The 25,338-nt window shown below is 49.1% G+C and overlaps 2 protein-coding genes across 5 annotated transcripts in view; both read left to right on the top strand.

The window, feature by feature from the left end:
• LOC125955811 (synaptic vesicle membrane protein VAT-1 homolog-like) overlaps nt 1–9,527 on the top strand; it is a 52,228-nt gene extending 42,701 nt beyond the window's left edge. For all 4 annotated transcript variants that reach the window (XM_049687029.1, XM_049687027.1, XM_049687028.1 and 1 more), the window contains 6 exons: nt 1,138–1,267; nt 2,977–3,192; nt 6,405–6,550; nt 6,644–6,803; nt 6,885–7,416; nt 7,506–9,527. In XM_049687029.1, coding sequence (XP_049542986.1) covers nt 1,138–1,267; nt 2,977–3,192; nt 6,405–6,550; nt 6,644–6,803; nt 6,885–7,416; nt 7,506–7,525 — 1,204 coding nt within the window. In that variant the 3' untranslated portion in view covers nt 7,526–9,527. The remainder of the gene's footprint in view (nt 1–1,137; nt 1,268–2,976; nt 3,193–6,404; nt 6,551–6,643; nt 6,804–6,884; nt 7,417–7,505) is intronic.
• Nucleotides 9,528–12,075: 2,548 nt separating this feature from the next.
• On the top strand, nt 12,076–17,801 carry LOC125955787 (tripeptidyl-peptidase 2). Its single transcript, XM_049686973.1, has 8 exons — nt 12,076–12,504; nt 12,647–13,280; nt 13,351–14,274; nt 14,338–14,843; nt 14,911–15,016; nt 15,093–16,314; nt 16,394–16,577; nt 16,665–17,801. Exons 1-8 carry the CDS (start codon nt 12,343–12,345, stop codon nt 16,872–16,874), a joined length of 3,948 nt encoding a protein of 1,315 aa, XP_049542930.1. The 5' UTR covers nt 12,076–12,342; the 3' UTR covers nt 16,875–17,801.
• The last annotated feature ends 7,537 nt before the right edge of the window (nt 17,802–25,338 follow it).

Raw genomic sequence — 25,338 nt, 5'->3', positions numbered from 1 at the left:
TAGACTCTCAGCCTAGTGCAGCCACTCGACGACGAATGGAGGGGGGCCGGCCGATGCACTCAATCCACGACAGCAAGGGAAGCCTTTAACCGTCGCTTTGCCACTCGTAAAACCCGTCACAAGTGGTTGGTTATGGTTTGCGGTGCGGAGAAGCAACCGAGAGGTGGGTTCCCCGGTCCCAGTTCCCATTTCGAGTGTCCCGTCTTCCGGTGCGGCATCGAGTCGAGGATAAGAACGAGAACGAAGTCTCTTGTCGGGATGGAGGATTTATTGAGACAGATTTTCCACGACCCTGGCTGACGCTGGTTGGTTGGTGCTGGTAGGATGCTGGTGGTGATGTGTTTGGATCACGGTACGGAACCGATCTTCGATGTGACTCCAAAACACTTGACGGCCACGACGAAGACGATGACGACTCGGTCCCGGGTGGCGGGTCGTCGTCGTTAGGGACCGACATTCGAGACTTTTCCGACAAACAAACAACATCACGAGGCAGCGCAGCGAAAGACTTCAATTTCACGCTTTTTGTAACACACCAGCCAACATCCTCATCCTCATCATCATCATCAGCATCATCATCGACTGTAGCCGGTGGTAACTGCAGCAATGCTGCTGCTGCTGCTGCTGCTACTGCATTTGCCGCCGCTTCTCAAGTAGTTTTCCGCTGGAAAACGTGAAAGGGTAGACTCTCATCGGTTATGGCCCCGGATTTTCGGGTTCACTGCCGGCATTGAATGGGATTTGCTCAGACAGAAGAATGTAAAAATTGGTGTGCACCGTGTGTTTGTGACAGTTTGCTGCTGGGGTTGTTTCCGCACCATCCGGATGCCGCAATGTGTGTGTCTTCAGCGGTTGAAAACCCTCTACGAAACAACACTCGTCACACACTCCGGTGTGCTTTCGCGCTTTCGGGAGTTTTGTGGAGTGCTGTCTCGAGGCGCTCGAGCGCAGAGTTTTAATTAAAGTAACATATTCCAGATGATTCTTGGTCGAAGGGAAGGGGGGTCCTAGAGGTCCTTGGATCCTTGGAGCAGAGGAAGAACACTTTGCACCAAATTCCACACACCAGCTTACCAGACCGAACAGAGACAGAGCTATGCTAACGGCTTCCTTCTATTCTTTTCCTTTTCGTTTCAGTGGACTGAACTTCCAGGATTTGATGGTTCGCCTCGGGGCGATCGATTCTCCGCCGAAAACGCCGACCATCCTCGGATTCGAGTGCGCCGGCGAGATCGAAGCGGTCGGCGAGGAGGTGGAAGGCTTCAAGGTACGTCTGGATATTGTTTTTTTGTGTGTGTTATTTTCAGTTTTCGTCTCCTTTGTCACTCGCTCTCTTTCTGGGATCAGCGACGGTCGATTTGCATCTGGGTCGGTATGAATTTCTTCCGCCCTGAGTTTGACATGTCTGAGAGACCGCGCGCGGTCTGTGAATAGGACGTAGAAAAAGGACGAGGTGTTAGGCATTGGGCGGTACCGGATGGAGAGGGGGGTGGTACGATGGTAAAAAGTTTTTAATCCTATTTATAGGAGACATCCTTCACCCCATGCCATTGGATATGAATAGGAGAAAGAACAATCTTCTGATGAGATTTCAAGTGGATCGTTATTTGACGTCTTTCCCCCGTGTCTATTGTTGACGAATACACGTGACCGTCTTGCAGCATTTAACATCAACGAGCTGCGCGGATCGTCGGAATCAATTATGTCTTTATCCAAAAACCCAACGAAATCACCGGCGTAGTACAATCAATAGAGAGCTTCCTTATAAATAATTAGAAAAGAACATCTGAACCTATGATTAGACCTATAGCTTAGTCTCCAAGCGTATTGCTGCTGAGTCGCTTAAATCTGCTACCGTTCATCCCTAAGGAGTACGCGTAAAGCAAAGCTGAAGTGCCACTGAGGTGTGTGTATGTGTGTACGGAAAATCGGTATCGTCTGCTTACGAATGGCGGTCACGTTCGCTTTCACAGAAGATCCGTGCCGTGCCGTGACGGGCAGCATCGGAGCCGGTATCGGTGCTGCTGCAATAGCAGAAATATCATTATAATCAACATCCTGCACTTTCCACCGAACCGAACAACGATAGAGAAACGTGGAACCAGAAGGAACTACTACCGCTGCTGCCAGTTTCCTTCCGTTCATCTCGTCCATTTCCTGGCGCAGACACAACAATTGAACGTCTGGATTGCAATTCGCAGGACGTGTGCATGAAATCCCACCCCGGGTTCGCACGAGTTCAAGATGATGTTTTCTAGAGTGGTCGTTTGATGCTCTCAGGGGTGGAACTTTTCATCTCGTTTGGAAATAGTTTCGTTAGCCGTGATGAACTCACGAGTGGTTCCAAGAAGCAAAACTACAGAAAACCTAGAAGCAGTTTTTTCATCAATTTTTTTGCTGATTCCAAACACGCCGAATGGTTATAATCTTTTTGACAGGTAGCGTGAAATATCGATTCGCTCGGAATGGCCTGGCTACTGGCAGCTGGCATGAGATGTATAGCATGTGGTTCGCAATCCGCTTAAGTCTCGTGGAAGGATGAGACAAAAGTTTGCTTCTCTTGAAGTGTGAAAGAGAGCAAAAGAAAGTTTCTCGCCAGAAAACCATAAAGAATTCTTTGGTCACATCTATTTGATTGAACTCTGGCAGCGGTACTTTGACCGTGGAAAAGTTGGCAGACTGTTTACCTTGGTTGGCCAGGTGTCCCGGGGTCTTCCACTCAATCAATATTGCAAACGTTAGCAAACTGTCAAGTTTTTGTACAAGTGTGTCCGACTAGAAGAAAGACAATCCGCTAGAAAGTCCTTGAAATAAGTTTGTGAAATTAGCGAGAGAACTCCAATGGAGATAGTACATTGCTCCATTAAAGATTCATTATTTTCTACCCTTGCCTTACGCTTTCACTTCTTTTGTCCAAAAAATATTCGAATACAAATTCTAACTTCTTATTGTGTTTCTCTCATCCCTCCCTTCTAGGTTGGAGACCGTGTGGTGGCACTGCCGGAATTCCGGGCCTGGTCCGAGCTGGTGGCCGTCCCGACCAAGTACTGCTACCACATTCCGGAGGAGATGACATACCAGGATGCGGCCGCCATCGTGATGAACTATCTCGTCGCCTACATTCTCATCTTCGATCTGGTTTCGCTGCGTGAGGGCAAGTCCCTGCTGCTGCATTCCGTCGGCGGTGGTGTGGTAAGTGTTCGGGGCCGTCCGGGAGATTGCTGTTTCGTATTGTGTCCGGTTCGGTCCAGTTCGGGGTATTTAATCCCGTATCCTTGTACCAGCGAACCAATCAGGCACTGGCTGGGGCAAGTGGTTACCGAATTGGTGGTTTCGGCCACGCATATTAAACAAACGGAACGTGCCCGGCACGGCAACGATCCAGATCATCCAGGGATGGGTGAGGGTGAAGCTATCGCTTTCACGTTGGCGTTGGTGTCGGCGAATTCTATTTGGGGCCAAGTGCTGCCACCCATGATTGGGTGCGAATTGGAAGCGGTATCGGCTCATTCATCTTCAATCGACTTTATTGGTTCCATTTTATGGTCACTGTGCACCTTTAGCCTTGATTCCGTTCCGGTCCAGTGCTTTATTCCTACAAAATTACATACCGCATAGCATAATGTGTTTAAAATGGGATCAAGGATTCACAATGGGGCCACCGTAACTTGTGTGATGTTATTCCTGGGGCCATTAATAGAATCGCCATTTTTAATTTCCCTTTGGCCTCATTCACCTCGATCCTGCCAACATCCTATCGTGAGTAAAAGTCCGTTCATAATGGAGGACGTTAGTAAATTATTGGCGCATGTTTGGGCTCAGGGCCCTGTCGAGGCAATAGCTTTTCCGGATAACCATAAACCGGCGCCATGTCGCTACCTTCGACAAGCGGGGTCGTGCTGGCCAAGTAATTGCAGTAACTCCACAAACACTGTGCAGCGTGCGGCCTCTAAAAGTGTTTTCAACTGCGCGTGTAGTCCTTTCTACCGGGAGGTGCAACTGTGTCAAGAACGTTTGAAATGCACCGCGGCGCCCATGACGTCATTGGATCAACTACTGGATATGAGTAACGTGGTAGAGTCTGGTTTATCCAAGAATTTTAAATGATTTGAGGAAGTGTGTTTTTGCTTTCCCAACGGTCAAACACAACTCTGGTAAGCGATGGCGGTCCATGATTTGAATTGGTTGCGGTAGGTCCGGGGTTCACGGCAAACATGGCCGTCAAAAGCTAATTATCATCCTTCACAGATACCTCCGCCCGCCCTTAGTAAGGAGTAGCCGTCCAGTATAGTGCCACAAATACATTTATTATTGAGCAAAACACAATCGATCAACAATCGTCCTCAATATTCCCATCCTTTCCTCCGGCCCATCGGTCTGGCACGCTCTGGGGGGACCTAATGGCGATTCTGGCTCCAGCTTTGTGCCGACTTCTGGCGACCGCGCCGCACTGTACTGTCTACCGCTGTCGGTCTACGACTTTGAGACCCTTCAGCCCCGGTGCCGGTAATGGATGAGGAAATGTCGGTAATGGCTAGGTTAGGGTTACACCGGCCGTCCCCCTCTTCCCAGTCCCAACCGAGTGCCACGGTGCAGCGGCAATCGGTGGTCGGTAATTGATCGAGACAGACAGCCGGGCGCCACCGTCGTCCGCCATCGTCCCTTTGCAGCAGGATATGAATATGGGAGAATACCTTTTAATACCTGTGCCGGGGAAGGCGGTGCGGCATCGAAATGCTAGACATCCGGCCACAACACTGACGCCGGTCTCAACTGGCGTCACTGTAATGGAGCCAGAGCGGAGCGGACCACACCGGCCACACTTCCTTTGTCCCTCACCTTACGGTCGATCGATCGTGACGGCAGCACTACTGCCACTAATGGAGCACTAGCACGTGGGTCGGACAGTTAGTTCCTATTGTTTGTGATTTACAGTTTTTTCCCAGTAGGTTGGCGGTACGTGACACGCTTTCCTTTGTGGCTAATGTTTGCTAATGTTTTGCCCCAACACCGGCCGGCTGTCAGGGTGTCATCCGTTGCACTGGAGCCTCGGGGGCGGGAGGAATGGGGGGTTGATTCGATCCTCGGACTCGGAACCCTCCGATATGATGTACCGGTTTGGTGTGCGGTCCGTTATCGCACTTTGGTGATCGATTTCATTTGCTTCCTCCTCAACCCCCCCTTTTTTTTCCTTATCTACCGGTGGTATCGTTTGGTTCCGTGATGAACATCATAGCCGTCGAGGTGCCGCAGAATTGGTAATTAGTGGACACATACGACTGTAGTGGAGACCCACATTTGGTGCTGCGTGTAATTACTGTTGCAGCGAGCGAGCGAGCGAGCGAGCGAAATGCACACGGAATAGGGTGTGTTCTGTGTGCAAACGATAAGCGAGGTGAGTCAGAATGAGTTGGTTCTCTTCAAATGTTGAATTGGAACATAGAAGCGCCTCAATACGATACAACTGTGCGAATGTGGTTGCGTTAAAAATACAGTTTTCCTTTCAAAAAGCATTTAATATGCAAATTCAATGGCAACAGGGGACGCACCCATCCCGGACTAATCCAATCACACTTAATGCCAACGAGGTACAACGACACATTTGGAAAAGATTTCCGGAGAGATGTCTCGTAACTCGGGGCGGCGTAATTCGTCGTAAAATCTGGCAGGATAGATATCGAGGTGGCCTCGCGACTCTCCCAACGGACATCTTACGATGTGGTCTCGATGAAATCTCAATCTCTGCTTGTAGCATCTCCCTCGGTGCCGGTTCTTTGTTTTATGCCTTACCCTAGTGTCTGTGGCTCTTGGATCGATGTGGCTATGTGGTCATGGTTAGTTAGTGCCGTCGGTTCTAGTCTGGTGTCCCCATCGTTTGTCCCGGCCGGCAGACAGTGCCTCAATTGTTGCATATTATAAATCATATCTGGTGGAAGCTCGTTGCTCTGCAGAGTAGCACCGATAGGCTAGGGAAGGAAAAAGAAAACGAAATCGTCTCCGGTGGCCCTACGCATACGTCGTTGAGTGTCTCTTATGTGTAGTTTCCCCGCCTAGCATAGAGTGTGTGTGTGTGTGTGCATCATCATCATCATCATTTGAATAACGAGCGAAATCACATTATTGCTCCAGACGGCGATACATGAGGGAAATGGAATAATTCACTTTACGCCAGATGATGGACGAGGTGACGGTGACGCAGACCGCAGCAAAGTCTAGTCGACGACGAACCCCCTTTCAAAGCCTTCGAAGTAAAGTCCAATAATCCTGGTTGACTGACGGACCGCTTGCCAAAGCAAACAAACAGGGCCAAACCGGCTACACACCCGTTAGCATTGCCTCTTCACAAGTCCGTTTGCCTTTTGCTTTAATGTTTCTGTTGGTTCCGTTTTCCCTCCTCCTTCCAGGGTCAAGCTATCGTCCAGCTGGTACGTACCGTCCCGAATGTGACCATTTTCGGTGTTTGCTCAAAGTCCAAGCATGAGGCCCTGGCCGCCACCGGGCTGATTGATCATCTGATCGACCGTACTGACTACGTCAACGAGGTCCGGAAGTAAGTACATCGCCATTTTGCTTACGCTTGCCGTTTGCCCGGGGGTTTGATCGATGGCACTGATTTCATGATTGCTTCTGCGTTCAATTACAGAATTACCACGGAAGGTGTGGACATCGTTATGGATTGTCTTTGCGGCGAAGAGTGCAACCGTGGTTACGGATTGCTGAAACCGATGGGCAAATACATTCTCTACGGTTCATCGAACGTCGTGACGGGAGAAACGAAGAGTTTCTTCAGTGTGGCCCGCTCGGTAAGTGCAGTTTGCCTCCGGTTTCAGTTACATGGGGACGATTATTGCAACTAACGCTTCTGTTCCTTTTGTCCATTGCAGTGGTGGCAGGTGGACAAGGTTTCGCCGATCAAGCTGTTCGAGGAAAACAAGAGCCTGGCCGGATTCAATCTGCGCCATCTGCTGTACCAGCAGGACGGTTCGGAGTACATCCGTTCGACGGTGGACAAGATCTTCGGGCTGTGGAAGGACGGCAAGATTAAGCCGGTGGTCGATTCGGCCTGGGCGCTCGAGGACGTAGCGGAGGCCATGCAGAAGATGCACGATCGCAAAAACATTGGCAAGCTGGTGCTGGATCCGTCGCTGGAACCGAAACCGAAACCGGCGACCCCGGCCAAGAGCAAGTCGAAGAAACAGGCCAGCGAGGACAAGGGCGGCAAGAAGGATAAGGATGATGATAAGAAGGCCGGCGAGAATGGTGAAGAGAAGAAGGAGGATGATGGTGCTGCCGGTGAGGAGGCCAAGACGAACGGTGCCGCCGAAGGAGAGGCCGCTGCTCCGGCGCAGGTGAACGGTGATGATGGTGGAGAGAAGAAGGAGCAGGCTGCCACCAATGGAGAAGCGACGGAAAGTGGTAAGTGCTCAGGAGTGTTGGTGTCGTGGTTGCGCGTGCCCATGAAGGACTCCAGAGTAATGATTCTTTTGTGGTCTTTTTCTTCGCAGAAAAAAAGGAATCGAGTTGAACTGCTAACGGCGGTGCTGTTGCTCATTAGTTTCGTCCTCAAATCACATCTTCCTTGCAGTATCATCATTGAACTATTTCTTGTACTACATTTTACTTTCTACTACAATCATCCCAAAAAAGAGAAGAACAGAAAATCGAAAAAACAGCAAAAAGGAGAAACACACACAAAAAAAAACACACACACAATGTCGTGTTCCCTGGATAACTTTAAGCGCATTGTTGGTATGCGCGTGTACATCGTATTACAGTGCAAGCCAGGAAGGGGTACGAATAGTGGTAGAAGAAGAGAGAGAGAGAAAAAGTCGTCGAAGGAAGCCGAGAGCTTCAATCCAACTTCTCCATCTCCGTGGACTCTAGAGTGGAAGAGGAGGAGTGCACAGAACTACAATTTATAAATATATAAATATATATATACACACACGGAAGGCAAAAGCATAGAAAGTCATACACAGCAAAACCACAACTATTGTACTAACTACCGCATTGCATAGCTACTGCGCTGCTACTTTACTCTAAATACATGTCAAGGAAGAGAGCAGAAGGTACTGGGAGGCACTGCAAATACCAGCAGCAGTAGCTAGGAAAATCATCATCATATACAGACGATCAGGGAAATAAGTAAGGAAAACGATATTGTAAACTTACCACCCCAGGCACAATGAGGAACATAAAGCTAGGAGCGAATGGTTGACCTCTAAATCAACGAAGCAAAAAGCGACAGGCAGTACAGGTGCAACACTTAGCGCAAGAAAGAATCCACATTCATGCGACAACAGAGGGACAGTTTCTGAGCTCCAGGCACGTTAGAATATTTATCTCTACTGCTTAGCTATGTACAGCCTCTGTAAAGCAGACAGCAAAGTTTTGGCGGAATGCGAAGCAACACCAGCGAAATGCTATGATTTGCCCCAAAACCAGCCGACCTCTCTATGCGCCCCGACGAGAGAGTGATCTCATAAAGTTTTCATCCTTCATCCCTAGCTTTACCTTCACAACGCTTTGCAGTAACAAGTACGTATCTCTTGGCTTACACCGCTCCGCTTCTCGATTATCAGTCTCCGCCGAATGCCGAACGCATTTCGGATCAGATTTCACCCTGCTCCACCGTCTCGCAGCGAATAGAAAAAGTGACAAAACCAACGGAACAGTGGGCACTTTGGCGCTTTACAGTTCCCTCACGAACATCACACGACAGATAGCGATAAAGAGCGAGAGGAGGAGAAAAAAAGGAGAGTGTAGCGGATAGACGACAGTGGATAGATGGTTCTTCCTTTTTTTAATATGTGTCATTTTTATGTAATATTTAAAACGCTATTTGTAATATTCCACAATTGATGCTTTCCTTTTCGGTCCAGAATTACTCTATTCGCGTGGTTACGATAAGAGCTTGGTAGAGAAAATGGTGTGGCGCGCACAAACGAAACGAGTGTTATAAGTCAATGTTAGGGCGTGTGTGTAAGGAACGCAGTTTATAGATCGGTTTGTCCAGAATTTTGTTAGCTTTTGATCTTCTGTGCACAATTTGTGTAGCAAATCGAAGCATGTAAAAGGATGTTGATGTATGATTTTTTTTAAGTATGATAGAACACTGCTAACTATCCTGTTCTTCGTAATGCTGAAACACTGCTAGTATCAACACTTTATTTTCTGTTTATTGCACGTGGATTGCGCATTCATTGTTTTTGTCCACCAGGAAATGATGCCTATGAATCTTTATAAGATTCCACATCCTTGTTGCCGGTACGGATTTAGCCGGTTAGCAAACTCTGGCGTATCGATGATCGGTTTTTTTTTCAACGTTATCGTTCCATCTTTCTATCATACATCACAGCAACAGGAAATTGGAATTTAGTAGGAAAGATTAATGAGTAGGGCATCCGGGACTCTTTTGCCGAGGTTTGTAAATTAATAAAACATATAATTATTTTACATTTAACAGGGCCATGTTTTATGCAAACGAATCATATAGCGATAATTGTAAAACTGAGATTTACTAATGATATGGCTTATTTGTGTGTTTTTTTTTATTTCTTTTAATTTTCCGAAACTTGTGTCTTGTGTTTTCCATTGGTTTGTTTTTTCTTCATTTTTGTCGGTTTTTCACTATATAATTACCCAGAAGAAATTGCACGTTAATGCTGGAGACGTAAATAAGCATGTCGGGCGTTTGATAAGCGACGAAAAGAAGGGGGGGCGAAACATTAAATTAAATTTAATACAAAAGGCACACTACAATGCTGTTTCACTAAACATGGTAACGAGAAATGGTTATGAAGTGCATAATGAAAGATGAGTTGCTAGTTTATAATACTAATATGCTTGCTTGGATGTGCTCTGTTGGCAATGTTTTCCTTTGAGCTTCAGCAGAAGATTAAGGCATCGAATGTGGCTTAGAAGGCCAGCGGTTTGATCCAAGGGGCGTTTTTGAGTGATTCGATTCCACCGAAAGTGAAAGGATAGAATCCTAGGATAGGCGCTGCTCACGTTTGCTGAACCAGCGAACTGCGCAAGGCAAAAGTGTGACAAAACAAAAATAGTGTAGAGTAGAAAGGATTTTACACATTTTTGGAGGCAAATTTTCTAGGTAGAACCAGTGCATGTGAAACATGCGAGTTATGAGTACTCACTTTTAGCCAAGCGCGGTAAAACCACTGCCGATCTTAAAGCGCCATATGCGTGAGCAGCTTGCGAACTTTTTACACAAATCTTGAAGAATGATGAACATTTCAAACAAGGGCACTCTTTTGTAGCTAACAGATATCAGGTTTCAAAAAAAAAAAAGAAGAAAACAACGGTGTGGTAAGCTTGGGCACTATTGCGAAATAACTTTTTTAAATAGTTTTTCATGCCCCCGCTTATCATGACCGGGGCGGGATGCCGTAGATTCACCCTACATTCATTGCTGAACGACACATTTAGGGATTTTTCGTACACCACCAACACGGTGCGTGGCTCGTGAGGCATAAGCATCGTTTTAAGCACATATCATGCTTCGCCGGAACCGTAAACCCATTGCACACGATAAACTCGGTGCTGGTGTGTAGGTCCACTCTTGAAGTAGCTAAATTGTAATGCGTATAGATTGGAACACCTTTTATGACGACCTCTGGAGAACCTCAATGGCTCACTTGGCTGCTACATCTTTTCTACTATTTAATAAGCGATTATAGGAAAAGCTTTTGCTTGTGCCCAGTATATGGACGAACTGAAAGGATTTGGACTTTTATAAGCGTATTTTTATTCATCAAACTCTCTGCTCACCGATGGTTTAAGCACTTTTGAAGGCGCTACTCGCACCGTTAATTACCGTGCGTGCTTTCTCCTTTCGAGGAGGGAATATCAACGGCACATTAAACAGCCTGTCAGCTATACCTAGGAAACATAGATGGGATTAAAAATCAACGAACGCCACCAACCCTATCCTAGTGCAAGGGAATGCGAGCATAAGGGATCAAGAATCGACATCATATTTTTGAGGCATGGGACGCTACGGGACGACAGATAAAGGATTAAAATCAAAATGTAATAACACAACCATCTCCTCAGCAGAAGAGCATGTAAACGATCAAAGTATAAATATGTATATTCGTACGCATTTGAGAAATGTATGGGATCGGTGACAAGTAAGGAGGCTCGAGTGTTTTGTGAAGGTTTTGCAGTTGGACCGCACGAAGTTAGACATCTTTGGATAGCTATCCCCTCCAGCTCCTCTATTATATGGAATCACTCAATACACATATTTATATATTTACCCGGTAGAAGAGCAGATCTACCTCCTACTGGCAACTTAGAGCTAGATGCAAGCGAAAATGCACTGTCCGGAAGATGCTTTCCATCTTTCACGCGCGCGTGCACTTTCTGCTGAAGATGTTGCCAGCGGGAGACGGGCGTTCGAAACTGGACAAGGTACGCTAGGTATGAAAAGGTGCACAGAAGCGGAATTATCCAACCAACGCGCAGCAGCGGCAATGATCCGGCGGGGTAAAATGCCAGAAAAATGGACGACGAAAGGGTGCATCAGAACAGGAAGGGGTACGTGAAGTGGTACTATTTAAGCTGAATGTGATTTATGCGCATATTATCCGAACGTATCTCGCAAATTGTACTCACGAAGGCGGGATGATGTTGACCTCTGGCTGAAGGAATAATAAAGCGATGGGAACTGTACGTTGTATTTTCGGTTGTTTCGAGCGTTTTTTATTGTGAAATGAGAAAATCTACTAGAAATCGGAGGAAACTCCGCCAACGATTCGGATTGCGAACGCGTGAACCACGTGTCAGTAATCAATGAATAACGGCTTTTTTTTAAATTGAAGCACAGAGATCGCCAAAAACGGTGCAAGAGTCCCTAAATCAGCCTTTCGAGGGAGAAAGAACGAAAATGTGTCTAAGGAGAGAGGGAGATACTAATAGCCGACAGCTGACAGCATTATGCTGTGTGCTGCAGCTACAGTGATGTCCAATAAAATAAAGCACTTTGAACAAAGTTATGCAACATTTTTTAGCAAAAATCAGATTTTGAAGTGGAAAATGGGCAACAACCCTGGAAAGACTGTTGTTTTGGCTTTGAGGTTAGAATCTCGAGTTCACAGCAAGAAAGGGGATTTTTTATCATTTTTTAACGTTTTTCGAGATAAAGCTAACCGTGATAAGAACAATCTCAAGTGTTTTGCATCTCCCGCCGCTGTTCTAGTAGGAAAATTTAGTCCGGAAAGTGCAAAAGACTTGGAAAACCGCACCACAAAAACCGGGAGCAAGGATTGTGAATCCTCTTGCAAAGCAAACCAGCCAGCTCCGGTTAAATTTTGTGCCGAAATGGAAAGTGTTATCGAGGCCAAGTTCCCCGTAACGTCGCTGGTACCGAAGCAGGAAACCGGAGTGTTGAACTTCCTCCGCAAATATCCGGAATACGATGGCCGGGAGGTCACGATTGCCATCCTCGATTCCGGTGTCGATCCCCGGGCAAAAGGGTTGGAGGTAAGCGAAAGAAGGTGTACGATTACGAATATTTGCTGACATCATGCTGCTGGCAGTAAAAACACCGTCATATATCTTTCCTTTGTGTGACACTTTTTGATCTGGGTGTTTATTTTTTTTTTCTCGCACGGCGGTTCATCAGCAAGTTCCCGGCGGCGACGTGAAGGTGATCGAGCGGTACGATTGCTCCGGTAGTGGCGATGTGGACACGAGCAAGACGGTCACCGCTTCGGACGATGGCAGGGTGGTGGGTCTGTCCGGGCGCAAGCTCAAACTGTCGGCCGCGATGCGCGCTAAGAATGTGGCCGGGACGGAATACCGGGTTGGGCTGAAGAGCATGCACGATCTCTGCCCTTCGCCCATCCGCAAACGCATCCTGGCGGATCTGAAGGTGAAAACCTGGGACGATAGGCACAAGCTGGCGTACAGTGAGGCGGCTCGTGAGTTGGGGGAATTTGAGGCGAAACACTCATCCACAAGCACGCTGACCGGGAGCGATAAGCTCACGAAGGAGAACCTAGACTGTACACTAGAGATGCTGGGAGCGTATGAGAAGCGGTACGGCGATCTGAAGACATCGTACGATTGCGTCCTGTTCCCGACTAAGGCCGGCTGGATGGCCGTGATCGATACGACCGAGCGAGGGGACCTGGAGAATGCGGTGCATGTGCTGGAGTACACGTCTTCGCACCAGATGGCCAACATAGATGATTACCTGTCGATTTCGATCAACGTACACGATCAAGGCAATGTGCTGGAGATCGTCGGAATGTGCTGTAAGTGGCCATGGCAACCGCGTAGACTGATAGAAATGTAAAAGGTCATCCATTCAAATTTACTTCACAGCAAGCCATGGTACACACGTGGCATCGATTGCGAGCGGTTATCATCCGGACAATCCGGAGCTGAACGGTGTCGCACCGGCGGCCCGCATCGTTTCATTGACGATCGGTGATGGACGGTTGGAATCGATGGAAACGGGAACGGCGTTGGTACGGGCCATCATCAAGGTGGCTGAGCTGTGTGAAGCTGGTCGACGAATTGATATCATTAACATGAGCTACGGAGAGCATGGTCACTGGTCAAACTCGGGCCGCGTCGGTGAACTGATGAGCGAACTGGTGAACCGATACGGTGTAGTTTGGGTGTCGTCGGCTGGCAATCATGGACCGGCACTCTGCACCATCGGCACCCCTCCCGATATCGCTCAACCGAGCTGTGTCGGTGTCGGAGCATACGTTTCCCCCGAAATGATGGAAGCGGAATATGCACTCCACAATAAGCTACCCGGTAACGTGTACACCTGGACCTCGCGTGATCCGTGCATCGACGGAGGATTTGGAGTGACGGTTTGCGCACCTGGAGCAGCCATTGCCTCGGTACCACAGTTTACGATGTCGAAAGCACAGCTCATGAACGGTACAAGCATGTCCGCGCCACACGTGGCCGGGGCGATTGGACTGTTGGTATCGGGCTTGAAGCAACGCTCCGTTCCTTACACCGCTTTCAGCATCAAGCGAGCCCTTTGGAACACGGCCACGAAGCTCGATTACGTGGACAAGTTCGCCCAGGGCAATGGGTTGTTGAATGTGGAAAAGGCTTTCGAGCATTTGGTAACTTACGGGGATTTGTTGGAGAACAAGGTACGCTTTGCGGTCACGGTTGGCAGCAACAACGCGAAGGGCATCCATTTGCGCCAAGGAGTGCTGACGAAGGAGGAAGAGTTTTCCGTCAACATTGAACCGGTTCTCTTTAACGAGAAGTATGCTGGTAAGTAGCACGCGAAGGAGGATAATTTGTTACCATGGTTCTTATCATTCGATACATCTGCAGCACCCGAAGATAAGCTCAACTTCAACGTACGGCTCACGCTCATCCCAACCGAGTCTTGGATCAAATGTGGCAGCTATCTCGATCTGTGCTACTCGGCACGCAAGCTGACGGTTAAGGTCGATCCGAGCGCTCTAGCACCGGGCGTGTATCGAGCGAGCGTGAAGGCTTACGATTCGAGCTGCCCGGAGAAGGGTGTTCTGTTCGAGATCCCGGTTACCGTGGTGCAGCCGCACGTGGTGGATCCAAAGACGAATGAATTCGTGCGTCGTGAGCCACCGACCGATTGCAAACCGAATACCATCATTCGCGAGTTCATTCTCGTGCCCCAATACGCGACCTGGGCCTCCATCGAGCTGATCTCGGCCGATCCGAATGATGCAGTCGGTGGTAAATTCTTCCTGCACACGCTCCAGATACTGCCAATGAAGTTCTGTAAGGAGATGGAGCTACAAAAGATCCTGCCCGTCAACGGAACGGCACCAACGATACAGCCGGTGATGGTTACGGTAAGCGATGTGCATCGACGGATCGATTTGATGGCTTATACTTACTGGAATGCGTAATTTTTTTTAGGGTGATCATATCATCGAGATCTGTATTGCCAAGTTTTGGTCCAACTTTGGCACACTGCCCCTGCGCTACTCGGTGAAATTCCGAGGTATTAGTCCACTTAACGGAAGTAAGTACACACTGCCCGGTTTTGTCAAGCCCAATTATGAAAACTTATTCATGTATCGTTCTCCTACTTTTGCCAGATATTATGCACAGTGCCAACGGTATTCATCGCATCGATCTGAAGGCACTCACTAGCGAAGAGGTACAACCGACTGTTTCACTGAAAACCGCAACGATGGTGCTGAAACCTTCCGATTCTAAGCTGACGCCCCTTACGCAACGCGATGTGCTGCATCCGGCACGACAAATCTATCAGATCATACTCGCATACCACCTGTCCCTGACGAAGGGCTACGATGTCGCAATCTATACGCCCCTGCTCAGTAACATCTTGTACGAGAGCGAATACGAGTCCCAGTTCTGGATGGTGTTCGATACGAACAAGCAGATGGTGCGCTGTGGTGATGCATACTCGTATGATAAGTACGAGCGGCTGGAAAAGGGCGATTACACGGTGCGGTTGCAGGTGCGCCACGAGAAGCGCGAGCTGTTGGAGAAGCTCACCGATGCGAATCTAATTGTCAATTTCAAGCTACCTAGTAGCCTATCGGTGGATGTGCACAAATCGTACAATCAGGTGTTTACCTGTAGCAAAAAGCTCACCAACTGTCTTCTACCGGCGGGAGTTTCCCGACCGATCTATCTGGCACCGATCGGGAACGAGAAGCTTCAGAAAGCATCCATCCCTCCGTATTGTTCGTGGTTGGAGGGAAGCATCACCTACGCCAAAGAGGACATCGTGCGTAAGTGCGTCTCGCATTGCTTCAAGTACATACTGACGGAGGGACCTCCGGTGAAAAAGAGCACCGGTAGCTCGTCTACCGTAGCAACCGGAAGTAATGGTAGTGGTGCCAATAATGGAGGAGGCTCTCCCAGTTGTTCCTCATCGGATGCCAATGGAGCGGAGGGAGCGGCCAACACGAAGGAAAACAAGGCAAAATGGGACGAGTATATCGAAGGTTTGCGTGACTTCCAGACGGCCCAGATAGCGAAATTGGATGCAGACAATGCTAATAATCTCTACACGAAGTTACTGGAGGAACATCCCAACCATCTGGCCGCTCACCTGGCGATGGTGGAAAATATCGAAAGCGGATCCGATCTGAAAACAACGAACCTTCCGTACGCGTTCATCAATTCTCTCGACGCGAACGATACCGCTTCGGATGCCATTCTCAAGGTGAAATTGCTGCGCATCGTTCAGCTAACGGGGCAGGTATTGAAGGAAACCGATCAGGATGCTCTGCTGGCTTACTATGGAATGAAGGTGGACAATCGACCCAATGCTTCCAAAATTAAGGTGTAAGTATTCAGTATTCGTGATCCGTCTGTAGCAACTTGATGTTCATTGTGTCACTCTTGTTCTATTGTAACGCGTCAGTCAAATGGACAAACAGAAGCAACTTGTGGTTGATGCGTGCCAGAAAAAGTTCATTGCCCTCTGCAAGCTGGCCGAGGTACAACGCATTTATGACGCAAAGGAACCGAGCCTACCGGACTATACCGATGAGTTAGAGCAACTGTACGTGGATTTCGGAAAGTTCTGCGATTACACCGATTCTAAGGTAATTGGATGCCGCAGCATCTAATTCTTGCAGCTTCTAACTAACCAGTGGTTCAAACAAATTTTCTTTCATTTCTCTTTCGCACAGGTATTACCTCTGTCAGTATGGCATGCTTTTCATTTGAAGCACCACGGTCGCAACCTGAAGTATTTGAGCAAGATGTACGAGGAGAAACTGAACCGGGAGGTGCTGGAAGAGATGCTCGCCGTAGTTGAGAAAAAGAAGTGGGACCACATTCATCAGATGATTTCGAAGATGATTGTCACGGCCAACCCGCAGGGCTATAGACCATTCTAGGCGAATGGGGCTGTACTGTTGTATCGTGTAAAGCACGAATCATCGTATCGCACAAGCTCATCTGGTCACGCGAAGTATATCGCTAACCGTTGTCGTTGCATTGCTAGATAATTCTTATAGACTGAGAAGAGTGTGTGTGTGTTTCTGCGGGAACTTAACAAACAGTTGGATTTTCGCTTTGATTCGATTTAGCGATCGCTGCGTTTCGCGTTGCGTAGAATGCTGCCATTCGCCCTCGCTAAAGCGCAAGGTCGTGCGAGTGAGTATAGTTAATTGATTGCGTTCTTTTCGTATTTTTAAATAAATTTGCACCGTTTGAGAAGAACTTTGATTCTCTCAAGGAACGTTCGAACACGTACTAAAAGCAGCATTTGTCTTTCCACGTCCATTATAAGCATCGAGAAGCCCAACCTTGTGTTTTCGCGGCCGTGACTTCTAGGTGTGTTATTTTATAGATATGCTAGGTACGATGTCTAGAATTCGAATTCATTGACAGTTACAAAGGATGAAACAGACCCCCGGAAGCAGCGTCAGCATGGTTGTAGACTAATGTTCGAGAGAAAACAAAATCGCTATATCCTTTAATTCAATCGCCAATGGGGTGCTCAAAACGATTAAACATTATTGGCTCTTTCCAATTTCAGGAGTTACACAGTTCCCTCTAGTTTACTGTTTATCTGATAGATTTCCTTACATAAAACACACGGATAATGTGGCCAGCTCAAGATCACTGATCAATGTCTTTATCATGGAGTTAAGTGTTTGGTAACAATTCAATACAAATTGAGTTCCCTCTATCGCCCTGTTCTGGCATATTTTGTACCGCTCGCGATCGCGATGAGAAATCATTAGTAATTATAAAATACTGAAAGTAATAACGGTTGTATGAACTTTTTACATCATTAAATAAAGTAATCCACTGCTCCACTTTAATCATTTCTATCGGGAAATTTATTGCTATTGTGAAAGAAACGCATTGTTTAGCGACACCAACAGTGATGTGTGACGGAGGCATTAAATTTGTTTCACTAAACTTTTATTGCATAGCAAATTTTTTTTCGATAGTTGTAATTTTTTTACTAATCGTTGTACCGAAAGACAAATGAATATGTGATTTAGTTGATTTAGAATGTTGCAAATGTGCAACTTTATTCAACTTTTCAAAATTCAATCTTAAATCGCACAAATCTCCGAAGTAACGATTAGTGTGTACTTCGCGCGTTTCTTCTGTACTGGTCCCTGCAATCCTTCTGCCGGCGGATGATCGTGCGGCCGTTGCCCGTCCGCGGACTTTGCCCCCTGGGTGAACACTCGATCCAGGTGTGCTTAGTTCACCCGAACACAGCCCGGACCGAGTGTCACTTCATCCGCCGGCAGCGCCCTCTATTTGTGATCGCTGGCGTCACTTATTTGTGACATTGTCCCCCTTGTGAAGTGCCTGGTTCGGCACTTTACTCTAGTCACCAGCGATCACGCTATCTCCTACCTGTCACTCCGTTATCTTATCTGTATCTAGCGTTATCTTATCTGTAACGCTGTTCTGTCACTTAAGTTTGATGTTTTCCTTCCGCACGTGCGGTTCGCTGCTCCGGTAGGTAATATATTTTCTTCTAACCTAACTATCTGTGCCTTCTATCCTAGGCTTCACGTCCAACACGGCAATCTTGGTTGCTGGACGTTCGTAAATCTGCCCATTTGGTGCCCGTATGGTTACGCGCCGGACTTGGCCGTCTCGCGCTAGTACCACGGCCGCCACCGTCCCTCTCGGCCAGTGGTTGCGCGGTAAGTTTTCGTCCGCAATGACGACCACGTCTCCCACCGCTATCGGTCGCGCCCTTTTCACCCATTTGCTTCGCCTCGTTAGCGTCGGAAGATATTCCCGGACCCACTTTCCCCAGAATACGTCGGCCAACCTCTGCGACGTCAGCCACGATGTCTTCAGTGTTGCTGCCTTGTTGTCGAACGGGAGATGCGGCTTGTCCCCGTTGAAGCTGCCAAGTAGGAAGTGGTTGGGCGTCAGCGGGGGTTCCGAGTCGAAGTCGATCGGGACGTCAGTCAATGGTCGCGAATTAACCGTGTACTCCACCTCTGCCAGGGCCGTTTGCAGGACTTCGTCGGTCGGCAGTCGAGGAAGTCGCATCTCCAGCAGCGCCTTCTTCACCGACCCGATCAGGCGCTCCCAGGATCCGCCAAAGTGTGGTGCGCCAGGTGGGTTGAACACCCAGCGGAGGTTCGGCGCCGTATCTTCCATCAATCGGCTGCTATCAACCTCCTTTAGTGCATCTTTCAACTCGCGGGATGCACCAATGAAGTTTGTGCCACAGTCGCTGATCAGCTCGATCGGTTTGCCTCGTCGAGCGATAAACCGCCGTATCGCTAGGATGCAGGATGTCGTGTTCAGTGTGTGTTTCTCTGTTCGTCTCCCAACTGCAACGGTCAACGGACCGAAATAGTCGATCCCGGTGTAGGAGAAGGGGGGTCGGAAGGCAGCAAGACGTTGTTCGGGGATGTTTCCCATCAATGGGGGTTCGGGTCGCACGTCGCGGTTCTTGCATCTCTGACATTGTTTGCGTACGCGGTTGAACTCAACCCGCAGTCGGGGAATATGATAGTGCGACCGCAACGCATTGATCGCCGTCTGGTGTCGCTGGTGGTAGTAGCGTCTGTGGGTGTCGTCGATGATGAGGTCGGTCACGAGGTGTTCCCTGGGCAGGATGATTGGCCTTTTCGTCGCCTCGTCGACCCATGGGCAGTTTGCGAGCCTACCACAGGTACCCTGTAGTTCAAGCCGTGGTATTGATATGAACGGCAATGGTGCGACGCGCGTCTTTGACCCTATGAGCGCGCACTTGATGAAGTCACCGGCTACGAATCGGAAGTAGGCCACCGCTGCCATACCATTCTCGCTTGCGTGGCAGAATACGTGGAGCTGTGCTGTCGCGTTTTCTCTGTAGAGTGTACTATGGTAACATCTGGGTACGCTGACGTGGTGTAGTTCGGGCAATAGCTGGATCCAGGCGCTCCACTTCTTGGTTAAGTCGTCATTGAGCTCTTGGTCCCATTCAAGCTTGGTGCGCCAGATCTCCTGCAACAATACTGATAGCAAATCTTCTTCGTGCTTAGGCGACCTTCGGTAGGTGAACACATCCGCACTCGTGTCCCACCACATTCCTAGGACCTTCGACGTGTTACGGCCTGCGCTCGGATTGTGAACTGGAGTCGCTTCATTAGGCGAGGTTGGGTGCTCTTCCCCTCTCAGAAGATGGCTCAGCACACGTTCCGAGTTCGAGAGCCAGTTGGTGATCTCAAATCCACCTTGCGTGTGGATGTATTTTACTTCATCGCATAGTTCGATGGCTTCCTCTTCGGTGTCAACGCTCACTAGCATGTCGTCGACATAATGTAATGTCTTAATGCAGTCCACCGCCTTTGGGTACTGCTCTGAAAATCGGTCGGCGTTTGTGTTTTTTACATACTGCGCAGCACTAGGCGAGTGGGGCCCGTGTGGGATCCAACCGAGCCTTGTCTTGAATGCAGCTGGTTCCCCAGCTCTTCCTTCGACGCAGTCGAGAGGGTGTCCTAGGTGGCAGTTGTCCATCCCGATCAATAGCTTCGGTCGAACATTATCGTAGGAGGCGATTGTACGGCCTTGTAGGTGTTTATAGCGTTTGGCCAACTCGACCGATGACACCGACTGCGGGGGCAGGTCCAGCTGCGACAGGGTGTACACCTTCTGGAGCACGTACTGCTGAGCCGTTGGTTCGACGCCTGATATGCCAAGCGATAACTCCACAGAGTCCGGTTCCTCGCGGCTTCGGTCGTCTGTCCACTTTAGGCACATTGGGCGGGGCTGGCCCTCAGCACCGAGTTCCGCAGCCAGCGTTTTGTCAATGAACGTAGCTGACGAACCGTCGTCCAGGAACGCGTATGTCTCGACGCTTTTGCCCTTTGCTGTGATGATCACTGGCACATAGCGGAGTAGCACTTGCTGGCCGTCGATCTGATGAGCGTTGCAGACGGCTCTGGTCGGTTCTAGCTTCCCGTCTTCGCATGGTTGGTCGTCTAGCTGGCGCATGTTGCGTGTGCTGGTGGTTGGCTCCTGCCCTTTGGCGTTGTGAAGATAGCGGTGGTGTGCGAACGTGCACCCATCTATTCCGCACCGTACTGGGGAGCATTTTCGCCCTGTATGCCGCATTAGACACATCTTGCAGAGCTGGTGGTTTCTGACTGCCGTCCACCGCTCGTTGATGCTCATCTCTCGAAATCGCTTGCATACGGGTGGCACGCAATCTTTGTCTGTGCATATCACGCACTTGCTGCCTGTCGCTACCTGCTCTAGTGGTGTGTGAGCGTTTACGAAGTGCTTGGGTCGGCGGTTGGGTTCCTTCTGTCGGCCGTCGTGGTTTGGTTCCTCGATAGTCGGTAGCGTTACCGAACTCGCCGCAGAAACAAGGCTCTCCAGCCAAACGCCAAAGTCGGCTAATGTCGTTCGTTGCTGGGCTTGTTTGTGGAAAGCCCAATCTAACTTTATGGTGGGCGGGAGCTTGTCCACCAGTTCTTGTAAGAGAGCGACGTTGCACATGTAGTCGTCGAGACCGGCCGCATCGATCGTGGCACACATGTTTTGGACTGCCACCCCGAAGTCGATGAGTGTCTGGAAGTTCAGCATGGTGGGGCGTGGCAGTCGACGAATTTTAGAAATCATGTTGTGCACGATCACCTCGGGCCGACCAAACAGCGTTCGCAGCGTTGATATTGCTCCTTCTAGGTTAGAGGGATGAAGTAAGCGATTCCTCACCGCCTCTAGAGCCTTCCCTTTCAGCGCCTTCTGTAGCCGGAGTAAGTTCTCCTCTGCGCTGTACCCGCATATCGCGGTGGAATTTTCATAGCTCGTGATGAAGATCGGCCACTCCTCAGCCAGTCCTGAAAATGGTGGCAGATCTTTGGAGACCCCTTGCCTTGCTGATATTTGGCTTTGGTTCAGCAAGGTTTGGGGCCACGCATGTTGATAAGTCTGGTGTGCCGCGGGGTTTTCTTCGTACGACCGCTGGTACATTAGGGATGGACCCGGGATGGACGTCGTCGGGTACGTCTGCGATACCGGCGGCGGCTGCATGTACGATGGACCCGGGATGGACGTCGTCGGGTACGTCTGCGATACCGGCGGCGGCTGCATGTACGCTGCCGCTGGTGTCTGCGACAGCATGATTGGTGTCGCATGATGTGTCGACGTAGTGACATGGCGATTGCCACCATTTCCCGTGAACAGACTGGAGCCATTTTGGAGGTTCGGGGCGCCATGCTGTTCTGGTCCGCGGTGTTCGCCATGCTGCTCTGGTCCGCGGTGTTCGCCATGCGTCCGGTCGTTGGCTCGTTCCATCGCGAGGAGCCGGTCGTTCACTTGGGCGAGCCTCAAGGACATGTCCGCGAGCAGGCTCTCGATGGCGCTCCGCTCGTGGTGCGTCCCTCTGTTCGCCGCAGCCCCTCCGTGTTCCGGTGATGCGAAGAGGGCAGCCGTGGAATTTGCCAGGGGGGTCGGCGAAGTTCGCGATGCAGCCTCGGCGGGTGCGGCATTTTCTCCTGGCTGGCTCATCTCGTTTGCACAATTCACGCGCTCACTAATCCGCGACGGCGTTACTGGTCGCAGCTTCCCAAGCTTCTCACTAAAGTTGGTTTAACCTTTCAACCTTCTTCACGGCACTTTGCGAGGCGCAGTTCCTCGCAACACGATTCGCGCGCACGCGACGAAGATAATCACAAAGTTCGATAAAGTTCGGTTCGCGGTGAGGCGCAGTTCCTCACGACACGATTCACAAGTTCACTAACGTTGGTTTAACCTTTCGACCTTCTTCGCGGCACTTTGCGAGGCGCAGTTCCTCGCAACACGATTCGCGTGCACGGGATGAAAGTCACCACCAGGTCAAACTCAAACGACACTTTGCGAGGCGCAGTTCCTCGCAATATCGCTTTTCAAAGCAAACTTTTTTCTAAATCCACTCGTGTGGTGTTCAAAATTACGCCGAAACGTCGAAGTGAAATAATCGTTACAATGTTGCAAATGTGCAACTTTATTCAACTTTTCAAAATTCAATCTTAAATCGCACAAATCTCCGAAGTAACGATTAGTGTGTACTTCGCGCGTTTCTTCTGTACTGGTCCCTGCAATCCTTCTGCCGGCGGATGATCGTGCGGCCGTTGCCCGTCCGCGGACTTTGCCCCCTGGGTGAACACTCGATCCAGGTGTGCTTAGTTCACCCGAACACAGCCCGGACCGAGTGTCACTTCATCCGCCGGCAGCGCCCTCTATTTGTGATCGCTGGCGTCACTTATTTGTGACAGGATCAGTAGCAATACAATGCAAGTTGATAATGGAATTCCATAAGAATTTTAATGTATTTTGCTAAAATATTAATTGCTCTACCAGTTATAAATAATTTTTTTCAATTTAATTTTTTTCATAATAAAATTAAAGAGACGTTATGCAACTTTTCCTTTTATTCAACAGCTTTAATTCTCCTTGAAATCCGCATGCTCATGGCATTCCCAACAAACTGTAGTGGTTGCCTGCGTTCAATGCTTTGAACTACAGGAAAAACGGAACCAAAATCCCGTAAGCTAGCAAAACGAGGAAAGTTGAAATTGGTGGCGGAAAAACAAATTGCAGTTGACTTGCAGTGACCATTGCCCCCAAAGTGTGACCTCTTGCTCACTAACTCCTTTCTCCTGCACGTTGCCCCGATGCCCTTTCGTTATTATTTGCATTGGCGAGCTCTCTGGATTGCTGCAGAGCAAAGGAACAGCAAGGCACCGAGAATTCAAAGTGGCTACTCTGACTGGGTCTCGGACTGGGCTACGGAATAGACTGGCGAGTCGCACCCATCCGTAGACAAACAAATTATTATTGAAGAGGTACACTGGGGTACATAACGAACTTGATAATTTGCAGGTTCTTTATATCAATCATTGGAAAACTCGTGGAATAAGTTGAGCCAACCAGGCATTAGTATAGTGGTTCTAATCGTCCGTGCTGGATCGCGGCGGATACCGATGAGCTTCGGGTCTAAGAAGTTCACGAGCATCGATAATTCACGAGCCGGTTGACTGGGAGTTACTGCAGCTGCAGGCCACCTTTCGCCCAGGTTCTTCTTTGCGTCTCACGAGTCGAGCTAGAAGCAAGCGCCATTTGTAGTGGTTCCCGGAGGAATCATTGGTGGTGTATCGAGCGATTTTTTTTTAATGACTCACAATTCCAGCGTACATCCCACAGCCACCTCCGCGTACTGTCCCTGCCGCGGTCTCACTTGTCATAGAATTGTAGCAGACGATGCTGCTGCTGCTTCAAACGGTTGACGGGAGACATCTGCAGCGGAAGGATAGTGCATAAGGACAAACAAACGCACACATATCCGAGCGCCCTAGACCTAGAGCTTGTGCCGGAGTTGGAATTCAAAAGTCGCCCTCAGTACTCATCGTGGATTGCTTCCGTTCGCAAGCCAAGAGAAGAGGTTGCGGTTTGTGCTTGCATTTCATCAAATCACGCCAGAATCGCGGCTGGAATACCCGGGTCAGCACCGTGAACAGCTCGATAGTGCTAGTTTTCATCTGCATCTACTGCGGTTGCAGGGATTTCTGTGTTTGCTTTCGTCATTTTCAAACCGGATTCTCAAAAGACGAATCGGTGGTAGATCCAGTGGTTCAGTGTTCAAGGTTTTCGCGCTTCATCTACCGTCATCTAGTAGCCCATCGCTTCGTCTTTTGGAGCGCCCCATACAGCACCGTCCGTGAGTTGGTGAGTTGCGTCAAAGTGCATTAGCTTTATGGATTGGGCAGGCGCTGAGATAATGTGGCACGGTCATGCAATCGTAGTGTTCCTGGGCTCTTTTGCGGAAAGCGTGCCTCGTCGTGGGTCGTGCCGCGTGCTTCCAGGGTGTACTTGTTGCGCGCTGGTCAGAGGCGTCGGTGAAAAGCTTTCAACGAAATGAGTCGCAGAAACGTGCCGACCGGCGCACGTGTCTGCATGTGCCGAACAGGCATGGGAGAGGGGGGACCGAGAAGCCAACCATTAGCACGGTATAGCTCTCGATGCTCTGGTTGCCAGAGGGTGGAAGGGAGGGGATGGCAATTTGAATGCAGGGAGTTTGAGTACAACGAGCCCGATTGCTTGCCGGGCATGCAAAGTAGCCAGTCAACAATGGTTGACTCGCTGTCGGAGCGAATAGATAGCCACAGGATATCTAGGTCGTCCATTATATGGGTTCTCAGTATCAACCTCTTGGCACAATGTGATATGGTAGTACTCATTGTGTGTCCGAACCCCGTGGAATTTGCAAAATTTGTTTCAGCTAAGCGATGAAGTGTGTGTACAACTTTAGACTGGTGTTGGGTTGGAGAAGCATTATCTTGCTTTTTAAAATTAATTTTCCAGTTTTGCTTGAATGCTACTGTGAATAAGGATAACTCTACT

This window comes from Anopheles darlingi, chromosome 3, assembly GCF_943734745.1.
Source record: "Anopheles darlingi chromosome 3, idAnoDarlMG_H_01, whole genome shotgun sequence".
In the NCBI taxonomy this organism is placed as follows: domain Eukaryota; kingdom Metazoa; phylum Arthropoda; class Insecta; order Diptera; family Culicidae; genus Anopheles; species Anopheles darlingi.
The sequence above is the reverse complement of the archived record's forward strand: the minus strand, read 5'-3'. Positions and strand labels throughout refer to the sequence as shown.

Bases quoted from the DNA above. Each gene is read 5' to 3' on its own strand.
- LOC125955787 (XM_049686973.1), top strand. From the start codon at position 12,343: ATGGAAAGTGTTATCGAGGCCAAGTTCCCCGTAACGTCGCTGGTACCG. The intron at 14,844-14,910 runs GTAAGCGATGTG...AATTTTTTTTAG, and splicing joins TACAGCCGGTGATGGTTACG to GGTGATCATATCATCGAGAT. The intron at 16,315-16,393 runs GTAAGTATTCAG...GTAACGCGTCAG, and splicing joins AATGCTTCCAAAATTAAGGT to TCAAATGGACAAACAGAAGC.